We start from the raw sequence: 20635 nt of genomic DNA, 5'->3' as shown, positions 1-20635 counted from the left end.
TATTACCCACGGCCTCCTAAGACAACGTAAGGCGTTGGAGGATGAAGTACACAAGGTATTATTAAAAGACAAAGTCTTGCTTGACGAGATGAAGAAAGCCCTCTCTAACCCGTCATCTCAGTTTAAGAGTACTTCGGATGATTTACTTCACCTTGCATGCGCTCGCAGATCAGAGGCGATAGATTTGCGCAGAAAATATTTTAAAGCTGGGTCAGACTACTTGTCAGGGAAGCTGCAGAGTATACCGCCATCAGAGGAATGTCTGTTTGATGAACGGAAATTGACAGAATTTATAAAAGAAGAAGGTGGTTTTCATAAAATATTTCCCTCAAGATCGGGCAAGTCTTACCATTTTACAAACCGGAAAATTGTTAAAAAGAACCGCAGCGCCTCAGAATCGATTGCCACATCTCGACCTTCTAAGAGTTCGGAGCCAAAATGGAGGTCTCGGCCAGGTACTTCCGCCTCATCCTTTCGCAAGCGCCAGAGTGACTCAACAAGCCACTCCAAGAAATCGAGCGACCGCACTCGCCGACACGGCAAAGTTCGACGTTTCTGAAGTGAGGTTCCAGGGAGGTCAGTTACGAAATTATCTACAAATTTGGAAGAACTTCGGGGCACCTCCCTGGATTTTAAAAACGATACAGGGTTATTCTATTCCGTTCATAAAAAAGCCACCATCAATACCCTTCAACGAGAGAACCATAGAAGCATTTTCAACCAAAACCTCAAAGTTAATGGAATCAGAGATAGAAAATCTAATAACCCAAGGAGTAGCCGAGAGAACAACAGAGGAGGCGGGTTTCCTGTCTCAAATTTTCCTCATTCCGAAGCAAAATGGCAAAATCCGGCAGATTTTCAACCTAAAACGCTTAAACTTGTATCTGCAACCCAAAAAGTTCAGGCTGATAAACCAAAACAAAATTCCAGAATTCTTACAGGACGGAGACTTTATGGGAAAGCTGGATTTGTCTCAAGCATATTTCCACGTGCCTATCAAGGAAAGCCATCGAAGGTTCCTCTGCTTTTCTTTCAAAGGTCAGGTATATCGAATGACCTCTCTTCCGTTCGGGCTCGCAACGGCACCGTTGGCATTTTCTCGTCTGAGCAACTGGGTAGCAGGCGTTCTAAGGTCAAGAGACATACGGGTTCTGGTTTATCTGGACGACTTCCTTTTTGCGCATCAGAATCCAGAGGTTTTAAACTGTCACATAAAGTCAGCAGTTCATCTATTAAGTCAGCTAGGGTGGACAGTAAATCGAGAAAAGTCAGTACTCGAAGCCACACAGCAGATGGAATTTCTAGGTATTCAGTGGGACACCTCACAAAATCTGAAGTCACTACCCCAATCAAAAGGAAGCGACATTCAAAAAATTCTACAAAGGACGATGGCAAGAAGAAGCTGGAATTGGAAAGAAGGATCTTCTTTGATCGGCAAACTAGGTTTCGCAGCATTAGTGGTTCCACTGGGTCGCCTTTTTACGCGAAATTTGCAACGAGCCGGCCGACTTCTCTCCGAAGACCAGCCATCGACCAGACGACTAATGCCAGTGTCTGCCCTGATGGATTGCCAGTGGTGGCTAAAAAACTTGGAGAAACCTGGACGGATATTTCAAGAAGAACCGTCAATTTTTCTTTCCACAGACGCGTCAGATCTGGGTTGGGGCATTCAGATCAACGGAGAAACTCTAGAAGGCTTATGGACTCCAGCTCAGAAGCTATGGCACGTCAATCGCAAGGAACTTCACACCGTCTTAATAGCATTGGAGTGTTGTCAAGAAATCGTTGCCACGAAAACGGTGATGTTACAAGCAGACAATCGAACAGTGGTATCCTATCTGAGGAATCAAGGAGGGACGAAATCGCTGACGTTGTTAGAACTAACGAAAAAGATATTGATGCTTGCTCAGGAGTTGAGAGTTACGTTAGTCCCGTTTTACATCCCGGGTCGCTACAATGTCATAGCGGACTGTCTGTCGAGGAACAAGAATTTGCCAGATTGGCATCTCAGTCGAACTGTGACAACTCGGGTGTTTATGAAATGGGGCATCCCACAAATAGACCTATTTGCGACATACCAGTCGAAAGTGGTGCCGCTTTATGCAACGATGGATGCAAGGGACGATCAGGCGTTATTTGTGAATGCTTTCAGCAGAATATGGGACTACGAGCTGGCTTGGGTGTTCCCGCCTCCCCCCCTAATTCCAAGAGTGCTGCAGCACTTGAACAGAGCATCGGGGATTTATCTGCTCGTCGTTCCTCGGTGGGACCATGTATTCTGGAGAGCGGATGTGAGGAGCCGAGCATTGGCGCCGCCTTTTCGAATTTGGGATCTAGACCAACATCTCAAAGATCTTTCGACAAACAGGCCTCCACCGGATGTATCCAATCTTCATTTGGAGGTTTGGAAGATACGGGGTGGAGTAAGTTGATTAGCGGTTTAGAGCCCGAAGATATCGACCTTCTTTTGTCAGCCTGGCGTCAGTCTACTTGGAAGACATACAAGTCAGCGTGGTCACAATGGAGGAAATGGTGTAATCAGAATGGAGCAGAGCCTAACAGGCCACGCCCGCAGCAGCTAGCGACCTACTTAGGATACTTGAATCGCTGCAAAAGATTGAGTTACCCTTCAATTCTAGTACAAAAATCGGCAATTATATCATTATCTGATCCGGAACAGGAAATGAGGCTGTCTGCTCATCCTTTGGTGAAACACATGTTGAAAGCGATTAGTGTAAGACAATCCGCCCGCTCGAGTAATAAACGGGCTAATTCTGTCTGGAATATCGAGGATATGCTCCAGTGGCTTAAGGATCACCCTCCAGATCCAACGAGTATATTTCAAGTTTCTCGACATACGGCTATTCTCTTATTATTGGCATCTGGGCGAAGGATCCATGATTTAACATTACTATCAATAGGTAAAGATTTCTTTTCTGATTCTAACACTTCTATAATATTTTGGCCATCTTTTGGATCCAAAACAGATACGGCCAGTAGGCAACAGTCAGGATGGGAGTTAAAGAGTAGAAACGACGATATCTTGGATGTTGTAAGATGGGTTCGTCGTTTGATCTCTGTTTCTGAGGCCAGAAGGAAAAGTTGTCACGGTTTAGACAGCTTGTTCATATCTACTAGGGGGGTAGTAAAAGCGGCGTCTCGAACGATTATCGCAGGTTGGCTAAAAGCGCCCTTCTCCGATCTTGGCATAAAATGTGGGCCTGGATCTATAAGATCGGCTGTAGCCTCATATGATTATCAAAATGAAATTCCACTGGACCGTATTTTGGAAAAAGGAAACTGGCGCGGTTCGGTCAACTTTTTCAAGCATTACTGTAAAAAAGTGGATAAGTCGAAATACAGTATTGGCGGGGTGGGCTCTTTAAATGAGTCATTTAAAGCTGTTTAATAAAATGATTGTGTTTATTTGACTGATTACATAAGTGGTAATATGATCTCATAATTAGTTACAATCTGTGATTTTATAAGATAAAGGCAACTCTTAGAGTTGAACTAGAAAGTTATTGTTATAAAAAATTATTAGTGCCTTGTTAGTGCACTTATACTTATTAGTACACTCTATGTTTGTCAGAAGTCTGATTTTATTATTTTTGTTTCTTTTCGCTACCAGTCAGAGGTTGACTGAATGAGGTGGATCTCATAGTTAATACTGTTTCTTTTTGTTTGATTGTTGTTTTATTTTTATATGAATAATAAGCCTTTTTATAGAACATTCATTGTTTTTATTATCTTTGAAAGTACATCCACCTATCGGTTTTATAAAGGTCACAGTACGCTGGGGTCGCCGGCAGGAGATAAACACTTCTCCGAAAGGTCAAGCCGAAGGCACAGACCTTAAATATGACCGTTTTCCACCCCGAAGGGAAGAAAACGGATATTTGAGGTCTTGCCGAGGCTTGACCTGAGTAAGGGCCTTGCCGGCATTGAATGTAGGTACTGAGGAAGCGCGCGCGACGCGTCGCTCGCTAGCCGGCCGGCGCCCCTCCCCCGCGCGTCCGCGCCCCGCGCGCGGCCGCGCCGCGTTCGCAGACTCGATCAGGTGTTAGCTGCTCAGCACAATAGCATGAATTGGTAAGACAGGTAATCTCCGAAAGGTCAAGCCTCGGCAAGACCTCAAATATCCGTTTTCTTCCCTTCGGGGTGGAAAACGGTCATATTTGTTATAAGCCTATCTTAATTAAATTATATTGCAATCCTAACTTTACCTAATTGGAATTCTCTTATTGGATTCCTTTAAGAGGTTCAAAGTATGCTACTCATACTTTGTCCTGTTATGAAAACATACTAAATACAATTTATTTCTATACGTGACGCGACTTAAAATTATTACATGTTAAAATGACTCTAAGTTACAAAATACTATGCGCGTCGTGTACACAAAGTATTCGTGGATTGGATGGATGGCTTCATGGAGCAGAAGCTCCTCCAGGCGTTTTCGATCCTTCTATCGATCTACTTGTCCTGGCGATCTGTGAAGGAGACTATCTGGCCCAGATGCGTATTCTCGTCAACATATTGCAAAATGTTACCATCCACCGTCACCGATACCCTTTTGTCTCCTAAGTGACCGCCAGTTTTTTAAAAACTTCCTCCAGGCAGCTGTTGAATAATTTAGGAGAGTGAGTCACCCTGCTTTACTTCCTTAAGGATTTTGCTGCGTGGAGTTGATGCTGGCCGTGCTATTTTTGTATATCCGTCCAACGAGTTTAACATACGTGTGGTTTGGAATGGATGGGAATGAAAATTCCTAACATGATTTGAAAACTGTTTTATATGAAACTAGATAATAAGTAATCTATTAGTTATCGAGTCAAAACCCAATCTTCAAATTTCGTATCAGCAAAAAATCCAGTTTCAGTTAGACACAAATTGGAATACACTAAATTGTAACTGTTTTCTTAATATTTAGCCCTAAGTTAGCTCCTAGTCATTAATTTGCATGTTAATTTGTTTTGTAATTTTACTCTAACATTATTTTTATTAGCTATGTAAGTTACTAACACATATGGGTGTATCATGCCTGAAATAAATGATAATTTAATTTTTTTTTAAATTCTATTATGATATTTAAAGGTTGACTGGCAATGGGAAGACCAAGACGGTGGAAACGGCAGGAGAGGTAAAGTGAATGAGATCCAAGACTGGTCTGCAGCCAGTCCGCGGTCAGCTGCTTATGTAGTCTGGGACAACGGGGCTAAGAACCTTTATAGGGTTGGATTCGAGGGAATGGCTGACCTCAAGGTAATTATATGCTATTAATAAAAATGAAAAATGAGAGATAAGAAGAGCAGATGGTAGTTTTAGTCCGCAAAAACGCCGAGATTGAGTGAGGATCTTGTGGCTGCGCCCAAGATTATCGGCGAGATAAAAGCCCACCGCCTCCGCTGACTCGGCCACGTTTTAAGAATGGATGAGGATCGCGGCGCCAAAAGGGCAAACGCTCGGTAGGGCGGAGGCCGATCGGACCTCCCACGCTGGGGCGATGCTGTTCAAGCGGACTTGCGCGATCTCCAAGCCGATAACTGGAGGGTGATTGTGCAGGATCGAGACAATTGGTGTGTACTTGAGTCGGAGGCCAAGACTAATTTTGGGTCGTTGCACTACTAAGTAATAAAAATGAAGTGGTTCATTAACTAAAACACCAAGTTGTATTTTTATCTTATTTGATAAAATGTATTGAAATTTTTGAAAAATCAAGTCCTGTGTTTTGTTTCCAGGTTATGAATGACGTAAAAGGTCAAAACGTATACAAAGAACATCTTCCGCTATTGGGAGAGCTAGGCCCTGGACGCACGGGCCCTCATGGGTTGCAAGTTGGTGATCAAGTAAGCAACTTTTTAAATTTTCACATTATTCCATTTATTACTAAAATTTCTTTTTCTCAAACATACTCCGAAATCAAAGATAGATATAGATGAATACAGTCTAAGAAAAAAACGTGCCTCGAAAATCAAGAAAATTTGATTCTCGTTCAGAGGGCGCTACTAGCTTTGGCCTACTGTCGTATAGATGACGTTGACGGTTTCGTTTGTTATTTAACAATTTTAACGCATATCAGTGAAAGAACATGGGTCAAAATCATAAAAATAATTAATGCAAATGAAAAAAAACATATATCCATATTTAAATACATTTTATTGTATTTTTATAAATCTTCATTTTTAGTTTTAAAGTGTGTCGACAGGTGGCAGTGAATTTACTGGGGTTACAAAATTTACTATGACAGTACCGCTCTGGTATAAGTTACTCTATGTCCGAAATGTATGCGTTAATGTCACGAAATGAAGACATGAAGTTGCTAATTTATGGCTCCTTACATTACTTCTTGACCTAGGCCAAGAAGTAATGTAGGGAGTTAGTATGAAACGTACATTATTGTCTGCTGCTCTAACTTTTTAAATTTGCTCACTAAGATTAGATTGACAAAGGAAATATTACATACAGCCAACGACCACTTTCTCTGTAAGCATACTTGCGACATTAAAATAAAATAAAAAAACAAAATCTATGGTACTATATTATAAGCGGTTATAAAGCCTGACCAGGAATATATGATCATTGTCAAGAGGGCGCTATTATTCTCATTTATATGGCAACAGTTCAGTATAGTCTGAACAATGAGGATTGGCAACTCGTTTGACTTACATCTACTTTTATTCACCGTAATCAAAATCAAAACCCATTTATTTCGTGTCTACACTTTTTTTTTATAGTCGGTACTTCTTTCTTGCCGTATAAATTTCATGTATTTTCTAATTGCATATTCTTTTTTATTTTTGGTTTGCATAACATCTCAGGAGGTACAACCTTCTCTCGTAATCCGCGTAATAGATGCCTCCGATGTACCTAGAAATTTATATAAATTTACATATATGTATTTAATTTAGTCGTAACATACCAGATGGTGTGACTACTATTAGCCACACCATCAGCTCAGCTCAGCTCTATAGTTGAAAAAATATTTCGTCTATCATGTTACTCCATTCTGGGATGAGGCCTACATCCAAGATTGGATCACCAAAAGGCCACCATGATGATGATGATGGTCATGTTACTAGGTATATATTCCGTAAGCTTACATAGGTTCTGCTACATTGTCAATTAACAAGATTAATCATCTCCAAAGCCCATAGTAAATATTTTTCAAACTCAAACTTATTTTTGTTACTGTGTTTCCTCGCTTGTATAACATAACATAACATAACACTACAATAACTAAGTCGTAATAACCAGACTATAATGACATTTTGATTTGTTTACCTGTTAGCTCTGATGTTAATTTCGAAATGTTTCGTAGCGAAATAGTTTATTTCCCGAACTGTTATTTTCCAGCAGTTTATTATTTACATTATTAACAATGTTCCGCTCCTGACTATGTATAGTTTTGGCCATTTTGTCATTTATTATTTAATATTATTCAAGCATTATTCAAGTAAACCGCCACTATGACACTGACAACAGTGACAACCTATCATTAAAATTATTGCCAGTGTAAGAAATTAGTTCCAATGAAATTCCGCAACATGGCGCATGATCATATATTTCTGGTCAGGCTTTACATGCTAAAAAAAAAACCCCAAAAAAAATCTTTATAGGGCTGTAATCTCCTAAGCCATGCGTCGTAGCGCAAAAATAATAAAATTTTCGTTCCCCTCTAGGTGACCCTTAATTTATATAAAAAAAAAACCAAAAAAAAACCTTATAGGGCTGTATCTCCTAAACCGTGCGTCGTAGCGCAAAATATTTACATTTTTGTTCCTCCTCGATAATCCACGCACTGAATAACCTATCACATTACGACATGAAACAATCATCATCATCATCATCATCATGTTTGTATTATGTATTATTATTTCATTGCATGTTTGAGAAAAGCATTATACATACCTCGGCGTGAAAAGGGGTTGCCGGCCTCATAACTATATAACTCATGTCTATTCTATTCGGCCGGCAACCCCTTACTTCACGGCCTCTGTAGTAATGCACTATTATTATTAGTAGTAGTAATCACTTTATTGTACACAACACAGGTTTCCAAAAATAAATTACAGTAATGGTATTAATTAGGAGTCATAATCCATCGTTTCAAAATGCAGGGAAATTAACCCAACGCAACTCGTTTATCTAGATGTCATTATTGCTAAAAGATGTGAGTAAATATAGTTTCACTAAATTTATATTGACCGGGATATAGACCGTGATTACCTTTTGTATTATTTGTGAGCTCCCGATATTTCGACGCAGTTACATGCATCATGTTCACGGGTGACTGAAGATAGCGGGTGGGTGTCAAAGTTGTGGTGGTGTGTGTCACGGTCTATATCCCGGTCAATATAAATCTAGTGAAACTAACCGTGAATCATTCAAAACTCTAAATATAGTTTGTCAAGGGACTGTCTCATTTCGGGCGTAGAATGAGAGAGTCATAGTGTCCTTGACTTGCACTGGTGCTGGCGCCCAGAAGAAGGGGATGAGTGTAGTTTTTTTTGTTCCTATTTACTGACAAGATTTGCTTGACCAACTATAATTGAAAAATATGTGCCATTCTCAACCAAAAGGGTACTTATTGTCGGTTGTCAATAAGGCGCTATTTCCATATAGTTTCAATTTGAAGTTAACCTTATCGACAAGCGACTATGTGGTACCTTTTGGTTGAAAACGTCACATATGAAAATATTAGATTGAGATCTCCTCATGCTTTGTTGCACTGGCGTTATCAGCACTGCATCTTTGTTATAACACTTGTAACAATACTGAGTATTTTTACTTAAAACAAAGAAAATATAACAGGATAGAGCAGTACTGTCATGTAAATTTTGTAGCCACAGTAAATTCACTGCCATCTATCGACACACGATTAAAACTAAAAATAAAAATGTCAAAAAATGTATTTATATATGGATAAATGTTTTATTTTATTTGCACTAATTATTTTTATATTATTTTGACCCATGTTCTTTCACTGATATGCGTTAAAATTGTTAAATAACAAACGAAACCGTCAACGCCATCATCCGAGAGTAGGCCAAAGGTAGTGGCGCCATCTGATCGAAAATCAAAAAGCGCCACTACCTTTCAATTTTCTTGATTTTCGAGGCACGTTTTTTCCTTAGACTGTATCCATCTATTACGGAGTTATCTATCTTTGCTTAAATGTAGGTAGACACAGATATGCAGATATAGGTAATAACTAATAGTTATTCAATAGGGTAGTTGACACATGTTGAATTTTATAACTAAATCTAGTTAAATAGATAGAAAATGAGCAATTTATCTAAATAAATTGGAAACCTAAATATATGGGAATAATAAAAAAATACAAGACATCAGTTTCGAAAAAAATCTTTTTAACTTTCAAATAGGAAAAAATAACGGTACCATTCGATTCCTTACATTTTATTTAAAAAAATATTGTATGGCAATCATATACATAAACGAACATTTCACTGACAAAATCGCAATTTCCTTGTTTTCCATACACGGAACGGCTCCTAAGCAAAGTGACACAGTGACGTCACGATGTCTTGCCATTTGTGTTAGAGCGTTTGCTCAGTAAAGTAGCGATGCCAGTCTTTGACCATCATTTGTGACTTTTATATTGCTTTAAGACAATGATCACAGACATTTGATCATCAAAACAAACCTGATCGACTGATACCATTAAAAAAAATTGTCGACTACCCTATTCAAACGAACTCAACTGTATGGTATGAATGAATGATTGCATCATATGAAAATCGCAGCCGCTGTTTTCAAATCATTTCTTTTTAACCGACTTCAAGATTTCAAAAGGAGGAGGTCTCAATTCGGTTGTTTTTTTTTGTTTGTTGTTTTTTTTTTGTTTGTTGTTTTTTTTATGATTGTTACTCCATAACTCCGTCATTTCTGGACCGATTTTGAAAATTCTTTTTTGGATTGTACGTATATACATACAGATTGGTCCCGTTTTTGTCAAAACGCAGTTCTGATGATGGGATCCATGAGGAATCGAGGGAACTCCTCAAATGTTACAGGCATACATATAGTGATTTTAGTATTTTCATCAATAAATCAAGCATTTACATTTAAAAAAGTGACATTGATGAAGTGGAACTGCTGATGATGATCAGAACGGAATTCTTCAAAGACGCATAGTTCACGTTTGGCGATTTGTCCTTTTCGTTATGTTTGTTAAGCAAGTTAGGTTTTCAAGACACATTTTTGTCAAGCTCGAGTTCTGATGATGGGATCCATGAGGAATCGAGGGAACTCCTCAAATGTGAAAGGCATACATATAGTGATTTTTGTATTTTCATCAACAAATCCAGCATTTCCATTTTAAAAAGTGATATTTGATAAAGTGGAGCTGCTGATGATGATCAGAAATATCAGAATGGAACTCTTTAATGACGCATAGTTCACGTTTGGCGATTTGTCTTCTTTTTTATGTTTGTTAAGCAAGTTAAGTTTTCAAGACACATTTTTGTCAAGCTCGAGTTCTGATGATGGGATCCATAAGGAACCGAGGGAACTCCTCAAATGTGAAAGGCAAATATAGTGATTTTTGTATTTTCATCAACAAATCCAGCATTTACATAAAAAAGTGACAGTTGATGAATTGGAACTGCTGATGATGATCAGAATGGAACTCTTCAACGACACATAGTTCACGTTTGGCAATTAATTCTCTTCGTTATGGACCCAGACCCAAACTCTTGGACCTGGACTTTTGTTTGAACTGAGATCCTCACAGAACCGAACTGCTATCAGAAAAGTGGGTTAGGTTAGGTTATTACTGTGGCCCTTACAGAAACGAAATGTGTCCCTGTGGCCCTTACAGAAAATCAGTGGTTTTACCTCCTTTTAGTTAGGCAAAAGATGCTGTCTTTATAATTTCATTGTCTGGAGTGAGCTATCAACAATAAGTAACCTTTCAACTGCATCCCCCATTGAAGTTGGTTTTTTTTTTTTTAAATTATTTATCATATTTTCCATGACAAAGAAAGCTGACCATTTACTTCGTAAATTTTACGACATTGAAATCTAAACTTAGGTAAAACTAAATCACTGGTCACGATAACACACCCTTTAACGTGTGCCCGTTATCCCTTTGAACGCCACGCCTATCGTGTGCGACGCGTCACAGTGAGCCTTGCCGGATGGCACGGCTCTCGGTCTATTTGGAATCTTATTTGTACTTTTAATTTCAGGTGAACGTCGACCTGGATCTCGAGATCGTGCAGTCGCTGCAAATCGGGCACGGCGGCTGGACGGACGGCATGTTCGAGTGTCTCGGAACCACAGGCACCGTCGTCGGTATCGACGAGGACCATGATATCGTCGTTACGTATCCCAGCGGCAACCGGTGGACGTTCAACCCCGCTGTTTTGACTAAGGTATAGTCAGATTGGTCGTTGTTGGATGGCATGTTCGAGTGTCTCGGGACCATCGGCACCGTCGTCGGTATCGACGAGGGCCGTGATATCGTCATAACGTATCTTAGGACCACCCCACACTAGCGTCTCCCGAACGTCTACGTCTAGCCAACTATGGCTGCTGCTCGATGCAACGTTGGCGCAACTGCGCAGCGACGCCATTTTCCATAGCGCTGACTAGACGCCGACGCTCAAAAGACGCTAGTGAAGGGTGGCCCTTAGCGGCAACCGGTGGACGTTCAACCCCGCTGTCTTAACTAAGGTATAGTCAGATGGGTCGTTGTTGGATGGCATGTTCGAGTGTCTCGGGACCACCGGCATCGCCGTCGGTATCGACGAGGACCATGATATCGTCGTAACATATCTCAGCGGCAACCGGTGGACGTTCAACCCCGCTGTTTTAACTAAGGAATAGTTATATTGGTCTCGAAACTTTATTGTTCCAGTTTCTCTGAATCACCAGCTCTGTTGTCGGCATCGACGAACACACAGCAATCAGTGAATTTATTTTGAGCTGGCGCACTATCTCTGCATCCCTCGCACAGTGTTCCGTAATAATAATGTCAAACCACGTCGATCTGCAAAGCCATAAAAAAATTCCGGTCCCAAGCGATCCTGGAACACTGTGCATTATTAATAATAATAATAAATAAAGACTAACTAACTCGACCAACACCTAGAGAGACTCTCGCTGGGTGGTTGGATCAAGGGTCAGATGCAGAAGGCGGTGATCTTGGACACGGCGCGGATAGTCCGCCGGTTCCTCTCTCTGCGGCCCTGACCACCGGCAGCTTGGGCCCTGCCCCGCTGCTGGCGGCACCCTAGGTTAGGTTTTTTATAATTTGTTTATATGTATTTTGTATTGTTTTGTAAGTGTTTTTATATTTTACTTTTATATACATATTATAAAAATCCTAACTTAAGAAAAAAGATTAATAAAGAGAAATAAAGACTAAAAATAAATAAAGGAATAATAATAAATCATTTATTTCGAGTAACTTTTACAGACTCATAGCTTGTGTATTAAATTAAATTGAATTGTGTTTTGTATTAAATTTAAGATTGATTTGATTTGCACGCTTGCATGCAGGCAAGATACACAGTAAATTTATAAATATAAAACATCCCATTACTGTATCTAAGCAAATAAACATTTCTGATTTCTGCCTCGTCATCTCTATAGGCAAACAAGCACCGTAGGCGACAAGAGTGTCTGGTGGTTTTAGGGTTCTGTGCCAAAATGGTAAGGAAGGAACCATTATCTAAATATGCTTCGGCATCCATGACGTACTCGTACCAGCTGTAAATTATTCGGTGTCAAGATAATTTTGTCGTTACAGGTATGCAGCGGTAACATGAGTGCGTCAGCATCGGGCAGCGGCACAGCCTCCAGTGGCTTCGCCGTAGGAGACCTCGTGCAAGTGTGCGCCGACCAAGAGCGGGTCAAGGCGCTGCAGCGCGGACACGGCGAGTGGGCCGAGGCTATGGCACCGGTTAGTGACCATTACAACTATACCTAACTCACTTCATATATGGACATAGACGCGTCAGCAACGGGCAGTGGATTGGCGTAGGGAGGCTTCGCTGTAGTGTGCGCCGACCAGAAGCGTGACAAGGCGAGTGGGCCGAGGCTATGGCATCGGTTAGTGAACCATTACAATTATAACTCACTACAAACATGAACATAACAACACAACACTTGTGGCAGTGGCGTGGGATGGGGAGGCTTCGCCGTAGGAGACCTCGTGCAAGTGTGCGCCAACCAGGAGCGGGTCAAGGTGCTGCAGCGGACACGGCGAGTGGGTCGAGCCTATGGCTCCAGTTAGTGAACTATAACTTACAACTGAGGAGTATTATTTCTATATGAACACCATACATAAATAAGCCCTTTTTAAAAGACACTCCTCAACTATAACCCACTATAAACGCGTTAATTGGACAGATGCATCTCGTCAAGGTGCTTCGCCTAAGAAGACTTTTTTACCCAGAGTACGGCGTTAAACTGGTCACCAAGATGACCACCAAGGCCTAAACCAACTCATCGGGGTGACACGAAAACAACACTACAACTGGTGTTTGGTGGCTATTGCCAAACTTTTATTTTCTCCATAGTTGACAATTAATAATGTCTAATTTTGCTGTTTCTAATGAGCACACTTTTTTCAATGATTAAACTTTATATTTGTTACAGACTCTCGGAAAAATAGGTCGCGTGCAGCAGATTTACCACGACAACGATCTGAAAGTGGAAGTATGCAATACGTCGTGGACCTACAACCCCAACGCTGTCACCAAAGTCTCCTCCATCGGTACTATTCCGGAAAACTCTTCAGGTAAGTTTAGTTTGACTGTTCTATTGCATTTCGGGCAGGTTTCCACAACTCGACAACTAGCGCATATTTTGCGTGAGTACTCACTGTTAGTTGAAAACCAAATTATGCAGCGATACTGGAATTTAAATTATGTTCTTGAACTAAGGCGCATCTAGTCTTGGTAGTCTTTCAAGACACTTGAGGGCGAACTGAAAGACAAAGCTGGAGTTTATTGGAATTTGTTTGAAGTTTGCAGAGAATTGAGATTTCTAGAGACGCCTAAACATTTTTACAGTCATATTCAAGACGCGTTGTCCTCGTACAAAATGTATGTTTTAGATATGGTTAGGTGATGACGTAAGTGAATGATTTTGTATAACGCAGGCGAGCGCCTGTCGGCGCTCCTGAAGAAGCTATTCGAGACGCACGTGACGGGGGACACGAACGAGGAGCTGGTGAAGGCGGCCACTAACGGCGACGCGGCGCGCTGCGCGGACATACTGGCGCGCGCCGACGCGCCCGCCGACGTCAACGGCGTGTTCGGCGGACACACCGCGCTGCAGGTGGGTGCTGTCCCTGGGGGACACGAGGGAACGGACGAGGAGCTGGTGAAGGCGGCCACTAACGGCGACGCGGCGCGCTGCGCGGACATACTGGCGCGCGCCGACGCGCCCGCCGACGTCAACGGCGTGTTCGGCGGACACACCGCGCTGCAGGTGGGTGCTGTCCCTGGGGGACACGAGGGAACGGACGAGGAGCTGGTGAAGGCGGCCACTAACGGCGACGCGGCGCGCTGCGCGGACATACTGGCGCGCGCCGACGCGCCCGCCGACGTCAACGGCGTGTTCGGCGGACACACCGCGCTGCAGGTGGGTGCTGTCCCTGGGGGACACGAGGGAACGGACGAGGAGCTGGTGAAGGCGGCCACTAACGGCGACGCGGCGCGCTGCGCGGACATACTGGCGCGCGCCGACGCGCCCGCCGACGTCAACGGCGTGTTCGGCGGACACACCGCGCTGCAGGTGGGTGCTGTCCCTGAGGGACACGAGGGAACGGACGAGGAGCTGGTGAAGGCGGCCACTAACGGCGACGCGGCGCGCTGCGCGGACATACTGGCGCGCGCCGACGCGCCCGCCGACGTCAACGGCGTGTTCGGCGGACACACCGCGCTGCAGGTGGGTGCTGTCCCTGGGGGACACGAGGGAACGGACGAGGAGCTGGTGAAGGCGGCCACTAACGGCGACGCGGCGCGCTGCGCGGACATACTGGCGCGCGCCGACGCGCCCGCCGACGTCAACGGCGTGTTCGGCGGACACACCGCGCTGCAGGTGGGTGCTGTCCCTGGGGGACACGAGGGAACGGACGAGGAGCTGGTGAAGGCGGCCACTAACGGCGACGCGGCGCGCTGCGCGGACATACTGGCGCGCGCCGACGCGCCCGCCGACGTCAACGGCGTGTTCGGCGGACACACCGCGCTGCAGGTGGGTGCTGTCCCTGGGGGACACGAGGGAACGGACGAGGAGCTGGTGAAGGCGGCCACTAACGGCGACGCGGCGCGCTGCGCGGACATACTGGCGCGCGCCGACGCGCCCGCCGACGTCAACGGCGTGTTCGGCGGACACACCGCGCTGCAGGTGGGTGCTGTCCCTGAGGGACACGAGGGAACGGACGAGGAGCTGGTGAAGGCGGCCACTAACGGCGACGCGGCGCGCTGCGCGGACATACTGGCGCGCGCCGACGCGCCCGCCGACGTCAACGGCGTGTTCGGCGGACACACCGCGCTGCAGGTGGGTGCTGTCCCTGGGGGACACGAGGGAACGGACGAGGAGCTGGTGAAGGCGGCCACTAACGGCGACGCGGCGCGCTGCGCGGACATACTGGCGCGCGCCGACGCGCCCGCCGACGTCAACGGCGTGTTCGGCGGACACACCGCGCTGCAGGTGGGTGCTGTCCCTGGGGGACACGAGGGAACGGACGAGGAGCTGGTGAAGGCGGCCACTAACGGCGACGCGGCGCGCTGCGCGGACATACTGGCGCGCGCCGACGCGCCCGCCGACGTCAACGGCGTGTTCGGCGGACACACCGCGCTGCAGGTGGGTGCTGTCCCTGGGGGACACGAGGGAACGGACGAGGAGCTGGTGAAGGCGGCCACTAACGGCGACGCGGCGCGCTGCGCGGACATACTGGCGCGCGCCGACGCGCCCGCCGACGTCAACGGCGTGTTCGGCGGACACACCGCGCTGCAGGTGGGTGCTGTCCCTGGGGGACACGAGGGAACGGACGAGGAGCTGGTGAAGGCGGCCACTAACGGCGACGCGGCGCGCTGCGCGGACATACTGGCGCGCGCAGACACGCCCGTCGACGTCAACGGCGTGTTCGAAAAAAAAAACCATTTATTAACCCTTAAATGCATGATTTTTTGTATAACTTTTTAATAAATTGAAATAGATGTAATAAAACTATGAAAACTGATTATATCGCGTATATTGAATTTATAATACATCCCGACGTTTCGAAATAGATGTGTCATGCTGTATAAAAGTAATAAATGTGATTTTGGATAGCTGCATATTGAGCCACGGACCATCAAATATACGATGCATATATACATCATTATGCATTTAAGGGTTAATTAAATACTTTTATCCATGAAATAAAACTATGAAAACGGATTATATCGCGTATATTGAATTTATAATACATCCCGTTGACCACGAACGCTGTAAAGGGTTCGAAACGTCGGGATGTATTATAAATTCAATATACGCGATATAATCCACCACCACCACCGACAGGTTCAGTGTCGCAGTAGGCTTGCACCAGGGATCGGCTTTAAGCCCTTACCTCTTCCTGCTAGTTATGGACGCTCTGTCGTCGGACATACAGGAGGAGGCACCTTGGTGTATGCTGTTTGCTGATGACATTGTGCTTGTAGGTGAAAACGAACTAGAGGTGCAGAGCAGACTTGAGAAATGGCGGCAAAAATTGGAGAATGTTGGCCTAAAGATCAGCAGATCTAAAACAGAACACATGTTCTGCGATTTTGGCGGTCTCTCCAGTTTTGCTGCCATAGAACTCGATAGCGTTACATTGCCGGTCTGCTCCGACTTCAAGTACCTCGGTTCGCTCGTACAGTGCGATGGCGATATTGACCGTGACGTGAAAAACCGGATTAGCACAGGATGGATGAAATGGCGACAGGTTACGGGAACCATTTGTGACGCCCGTATGCCCCTTCGGTTGAAGGGTAAAATTTATAAAACGATCATAAGACCTGTCGTCATGTATGGATCAGAGTGTTGGGCCCTAAAGATGACGGATGAAAAGAGATTGCATGTAGCGGAGATGAGAATGTTAAGGTGGATGTGTGGCGTGACGAGAATGGATAGGATAAGGAATGAGTATATAAGAGGAAGCCTGAAAGTTGCACCCATAACAGAAAAAGTAAGGGCAAATCGCCTAGCATGGTATGTGATGCGGAGGGATGAAAGTCATGTGACGAGAAAGGTATTAAGAATGAATGTGGAGGGAAGTACGAGGAGAGGAAAACCGAGGAAAAGGTGGATGGACTGTGTGAAAGATGATATGAAACTAACGCAAGTGAATGATGAGATGACGGTTGACAGAGATGTATGGAAGAAAAAGACATGCTGCGCCGACCCCAAGTGAATGGGACAAGGGCAAGCGAATGATGATACGCGATATAATCCGTTTTCATAGTTTTATTTCATGAGTAATAATCGCGGTAACCGAAGACACTATTAAATACTTTAATTATTATATGTAATTGGCAGTTGGCAGCACCTCCCGGCCCACTTCCCCGCGACCCCCCTCTGACACCTTATCCACTTGGCTACCGCAGCTTTAAAACTGCTTTTATTACTTACATTTAATACAATCACAAACATTATTAAATGAAGTAAGCATTAAAAAATAAACTACGAAATATTTTTTGTCGACAATACTATTAGTAAGGATGTTGACATGGATCGCGAATATATAACATGTTTTTACTACAGCAGGAAATATTAAAATGCTGAAAATCATATTTTGTAAGTGGAAATATGAGTAACAAATCAATTATAAATAATCAAAAATGTTTAAAATTATGCCCAGTATCACGAGACTGCAAACGCCAATCGGAACGTGTTAGGTCACGATGTGAGAAACTCCCAGGTTTTCAAACCTGCCCGTAATCCCATCAATAGTCAACACCAAAGAGTTTGGATGTTCAAAAACTGTATTTTTTTATTAGAAAAAAATATTATTACACTATATAAACTATATATTTATTTGTTATTAAATAAATAAAATGTTATATAATACGATATTTCACAAAAAATCTTTTTTATTATTGGCGGAACTATCATTGGCTCGCGTTGGCTTTCGGAAACAGAAAAAATTAAAATTTAAAAAGTTAAACCGGCGTCCGCTATTTGCACTCAAAATTTAGTTTTATCAAAATTATTCATCTTAAATTGTAACTATAAGTGTTTTTGTATGAAATCAGTTATATTTATCATCGCTGAACGTAATATGTAGTGCCGAATTAATAATACCGTTCAAGTTCCAGGCAAAATTGGTAACTGTAAGTGTAATGTAACAAACTTTTGTTTTATTGTGGTTTTTTTTTCGCAATTGTATTAAAATACGTCGTTCATGGTACGGCCTACATCTCGTACTTATAAGCAGAGCCCGGAATTGTCGTAGCATTTTTGAGCTGTCATAGGGACTTCTCGTTTATCGACTTCCGATTATTTATTTATGTATAAATACGTTTACACGACTTTACAGTAAGATAAGATTAGTTCTTCATTGCACAACCGTGTTACAGAGGTGTTATGTGATGTGATACATGTGAGTTTCAACGGTAACCCAATTCGGGTATACAATGGACACTTAAAACTAAATTAAAACTAAGACTAAGAAACACTTAACTATTATACACGTACATAGCATAGCTATCTGTACAAGGAACACAGTATCATGAAGAATATAATTCAAAGAAATCCTTTAGTGAATAAAATTCATTCTTAATAAGCCATTTTTTTAAACTACGCATAAATTCTATGCCATCCAACATTTTCAATTCATCTGGAAGCTGATTAAAGACGCGAATGGCAGTAATATATGTGCTTTTATCGTAAGTTTTATTATTGACTAGAGGTAGTTTTAAATTATACTTATATTCAGAGCGAAGGTTGTCGCGGAGGGAAGCTAATGTTGTGAAATAATTATTGTTGCTCTTAATAAATTTACAGAGTTCGTATATATATATATATGCCAGTTAAAGTTAGAAAACCTTTGTCCTTAAACATATTATTTCTCAATGATTGTCTGTGGTTCATACGATAGATAGTTCTTAAGCACCTCTTTTGCAAAATGAATGTGAACTGCACGTCTCCGGAATTACCCTAGTATATGACATCATACCTCCATAGAGAATATATGTTTGCGTCGTACGCACTAATAACAACATCTTCAGAACACGTTTCGGATAATATAGATAATGCGTAACATTGACTGGAAATTTTGCTATTGATCTTCTCTATATGATGTTTCCAGGTCAATTGAGGGTCTATTGATAAACCTAAAAAACTTATATTACCTACTATTTCCAGCAAAGTGCCTGACTCCATCACATTCAAATTTGTCGGAATTTGTTTATAGTTCCTAAACTGCATAAGTTTAGTTTTTGTTAAATTTACTTTTAAGTTTATTGATTTTAACCAAGTAAACTAAGTAAACCAATACGTCATGAAACTAACACATAACAACATAGAATCATTACACTAAGTATTAAATTACATTTCACACACGGATAACAAACATTACGTTACACTCGAGGGCCTAGCATCCTTCACCTCACAGAACCTCAAGCATTCGTTTCTCACAGCTACCCATCGCCATGCAATCAGATCGCATTCCGGTGCTGACGTATTATATATATGTATATCGATAAATACAGAATACAATATGTAAAATATGATTACAAGTAGAAATAAACAACCTTCAGTCTTATCGCGAATGAGCGATCTCTTCGAGATAAGCTTTGGATAGCAACTTTTAGGAGAGTATAAATAAAAATAAAAATATTTTATTGTTTCTTATTATTATTATAATATTTTATTGTTTTGTTGTTAATTATAAGAAACAATAAAATATTATTATTTTAATTTCTACATATTTATAATTTCCTAAAAGTTGGTATTCAAAGGTTATCTCGAAGAGATCGCTCATTCGCGATAAGACTGCATGTTGTTTACTTCTGTATTTATCGATATACATATTTATTTATTTATTTATTTATTTTATCTATTTATTATTTCTAATAACAATTCACACCTTACAGCTAATACCAAAGCGGCACAAATTGGAACACATTAACAACATAAAACAACTGTAATAGATGTCATATATTAAAGAAAAAGTGACGAAGCCCTCCAGTGGTGAAGGCCGGATCCGGCCTTCACCACTGGAGGGCTTCGTCACTTTTTCTTTAATATATGACATCTATTACAGTTTTTAATTTATATATAGTAGTGTGACTACTTTAAAAAAAACACAAATCAAAATATTTAATAAAATAATTTGATTTGTTCCCAAACTTGTTCAACATAAAACAATAACACATGTATATGTATAATCGAAAGTCGATAAACGAGAAGTCCCTATGACGGCTCAAAAATGCTACGAAAATTCCGGGCTCTGCTTATAAGACATCTCGGGACTTGTAATTAATGAGGTAATGACACACTTCGCACTCGCCATGAAATGTAGGTACTATTTTAGTTCAAAAGGCGAATATGATTAACTACCTACTCTAGTGTCTTGATTGTTGTTCTTTTACACATCATAGGCACTTCACTTCACAACACTTGTATAACT

At 42.3% G+C, this 20635-nt stretch overlaps 1 protein-coding gene across 1 annotated transcript in view; it reads left to right on the top strand.

Moving 5' to 3' along the window:
- The window catches only part of LOC134741104 (E3 ubiquitin-protein ligase mib1), a 364534-nt gene that overhangs the window by 4784 nt on the left and 339115 nt on the right, over positions 1-20635 (top strand). Inside the window, exons 4-9 of the mRNA XM_063673876.1 lie at positions 5095-5262; positions 5739-5846; positions 11211-11396; positions 12776-12928; positions 13627-13768; positions 14132-14310. Of these exons, the coding sequence (XP_063529946.1) occupies positions 5095-5262; positions 5739-5846; positions 11211-11396; positions 12776-12928; positions 13627-13768; positions 14132-14310 (936 nt within the window). The remainder of the gene's footprint in view (positions 1-5094; positions 5263-5738; positions 5847-11210; positions 11397-12775; positions 12929-13626; positions 13769-14131; positions 14311-20635) is intronic.

Source organism: Cydia strobilella, chromosome 4 (genome assembly GCF_947568885.1).
Source record: "Cydia strobilella chromosome 4, ilCydStro3.1, whole genome shotgun sequence".
Lineage (NCBI taxonomy): Eukaryota > Metazoa > Arthropoda > Insecta > Lepidoptera > Tortricidae > Cydia > Cydia strobilella.
This window is presented reverse-complemented; position numbering and strand designations above follow the sequence as displayed.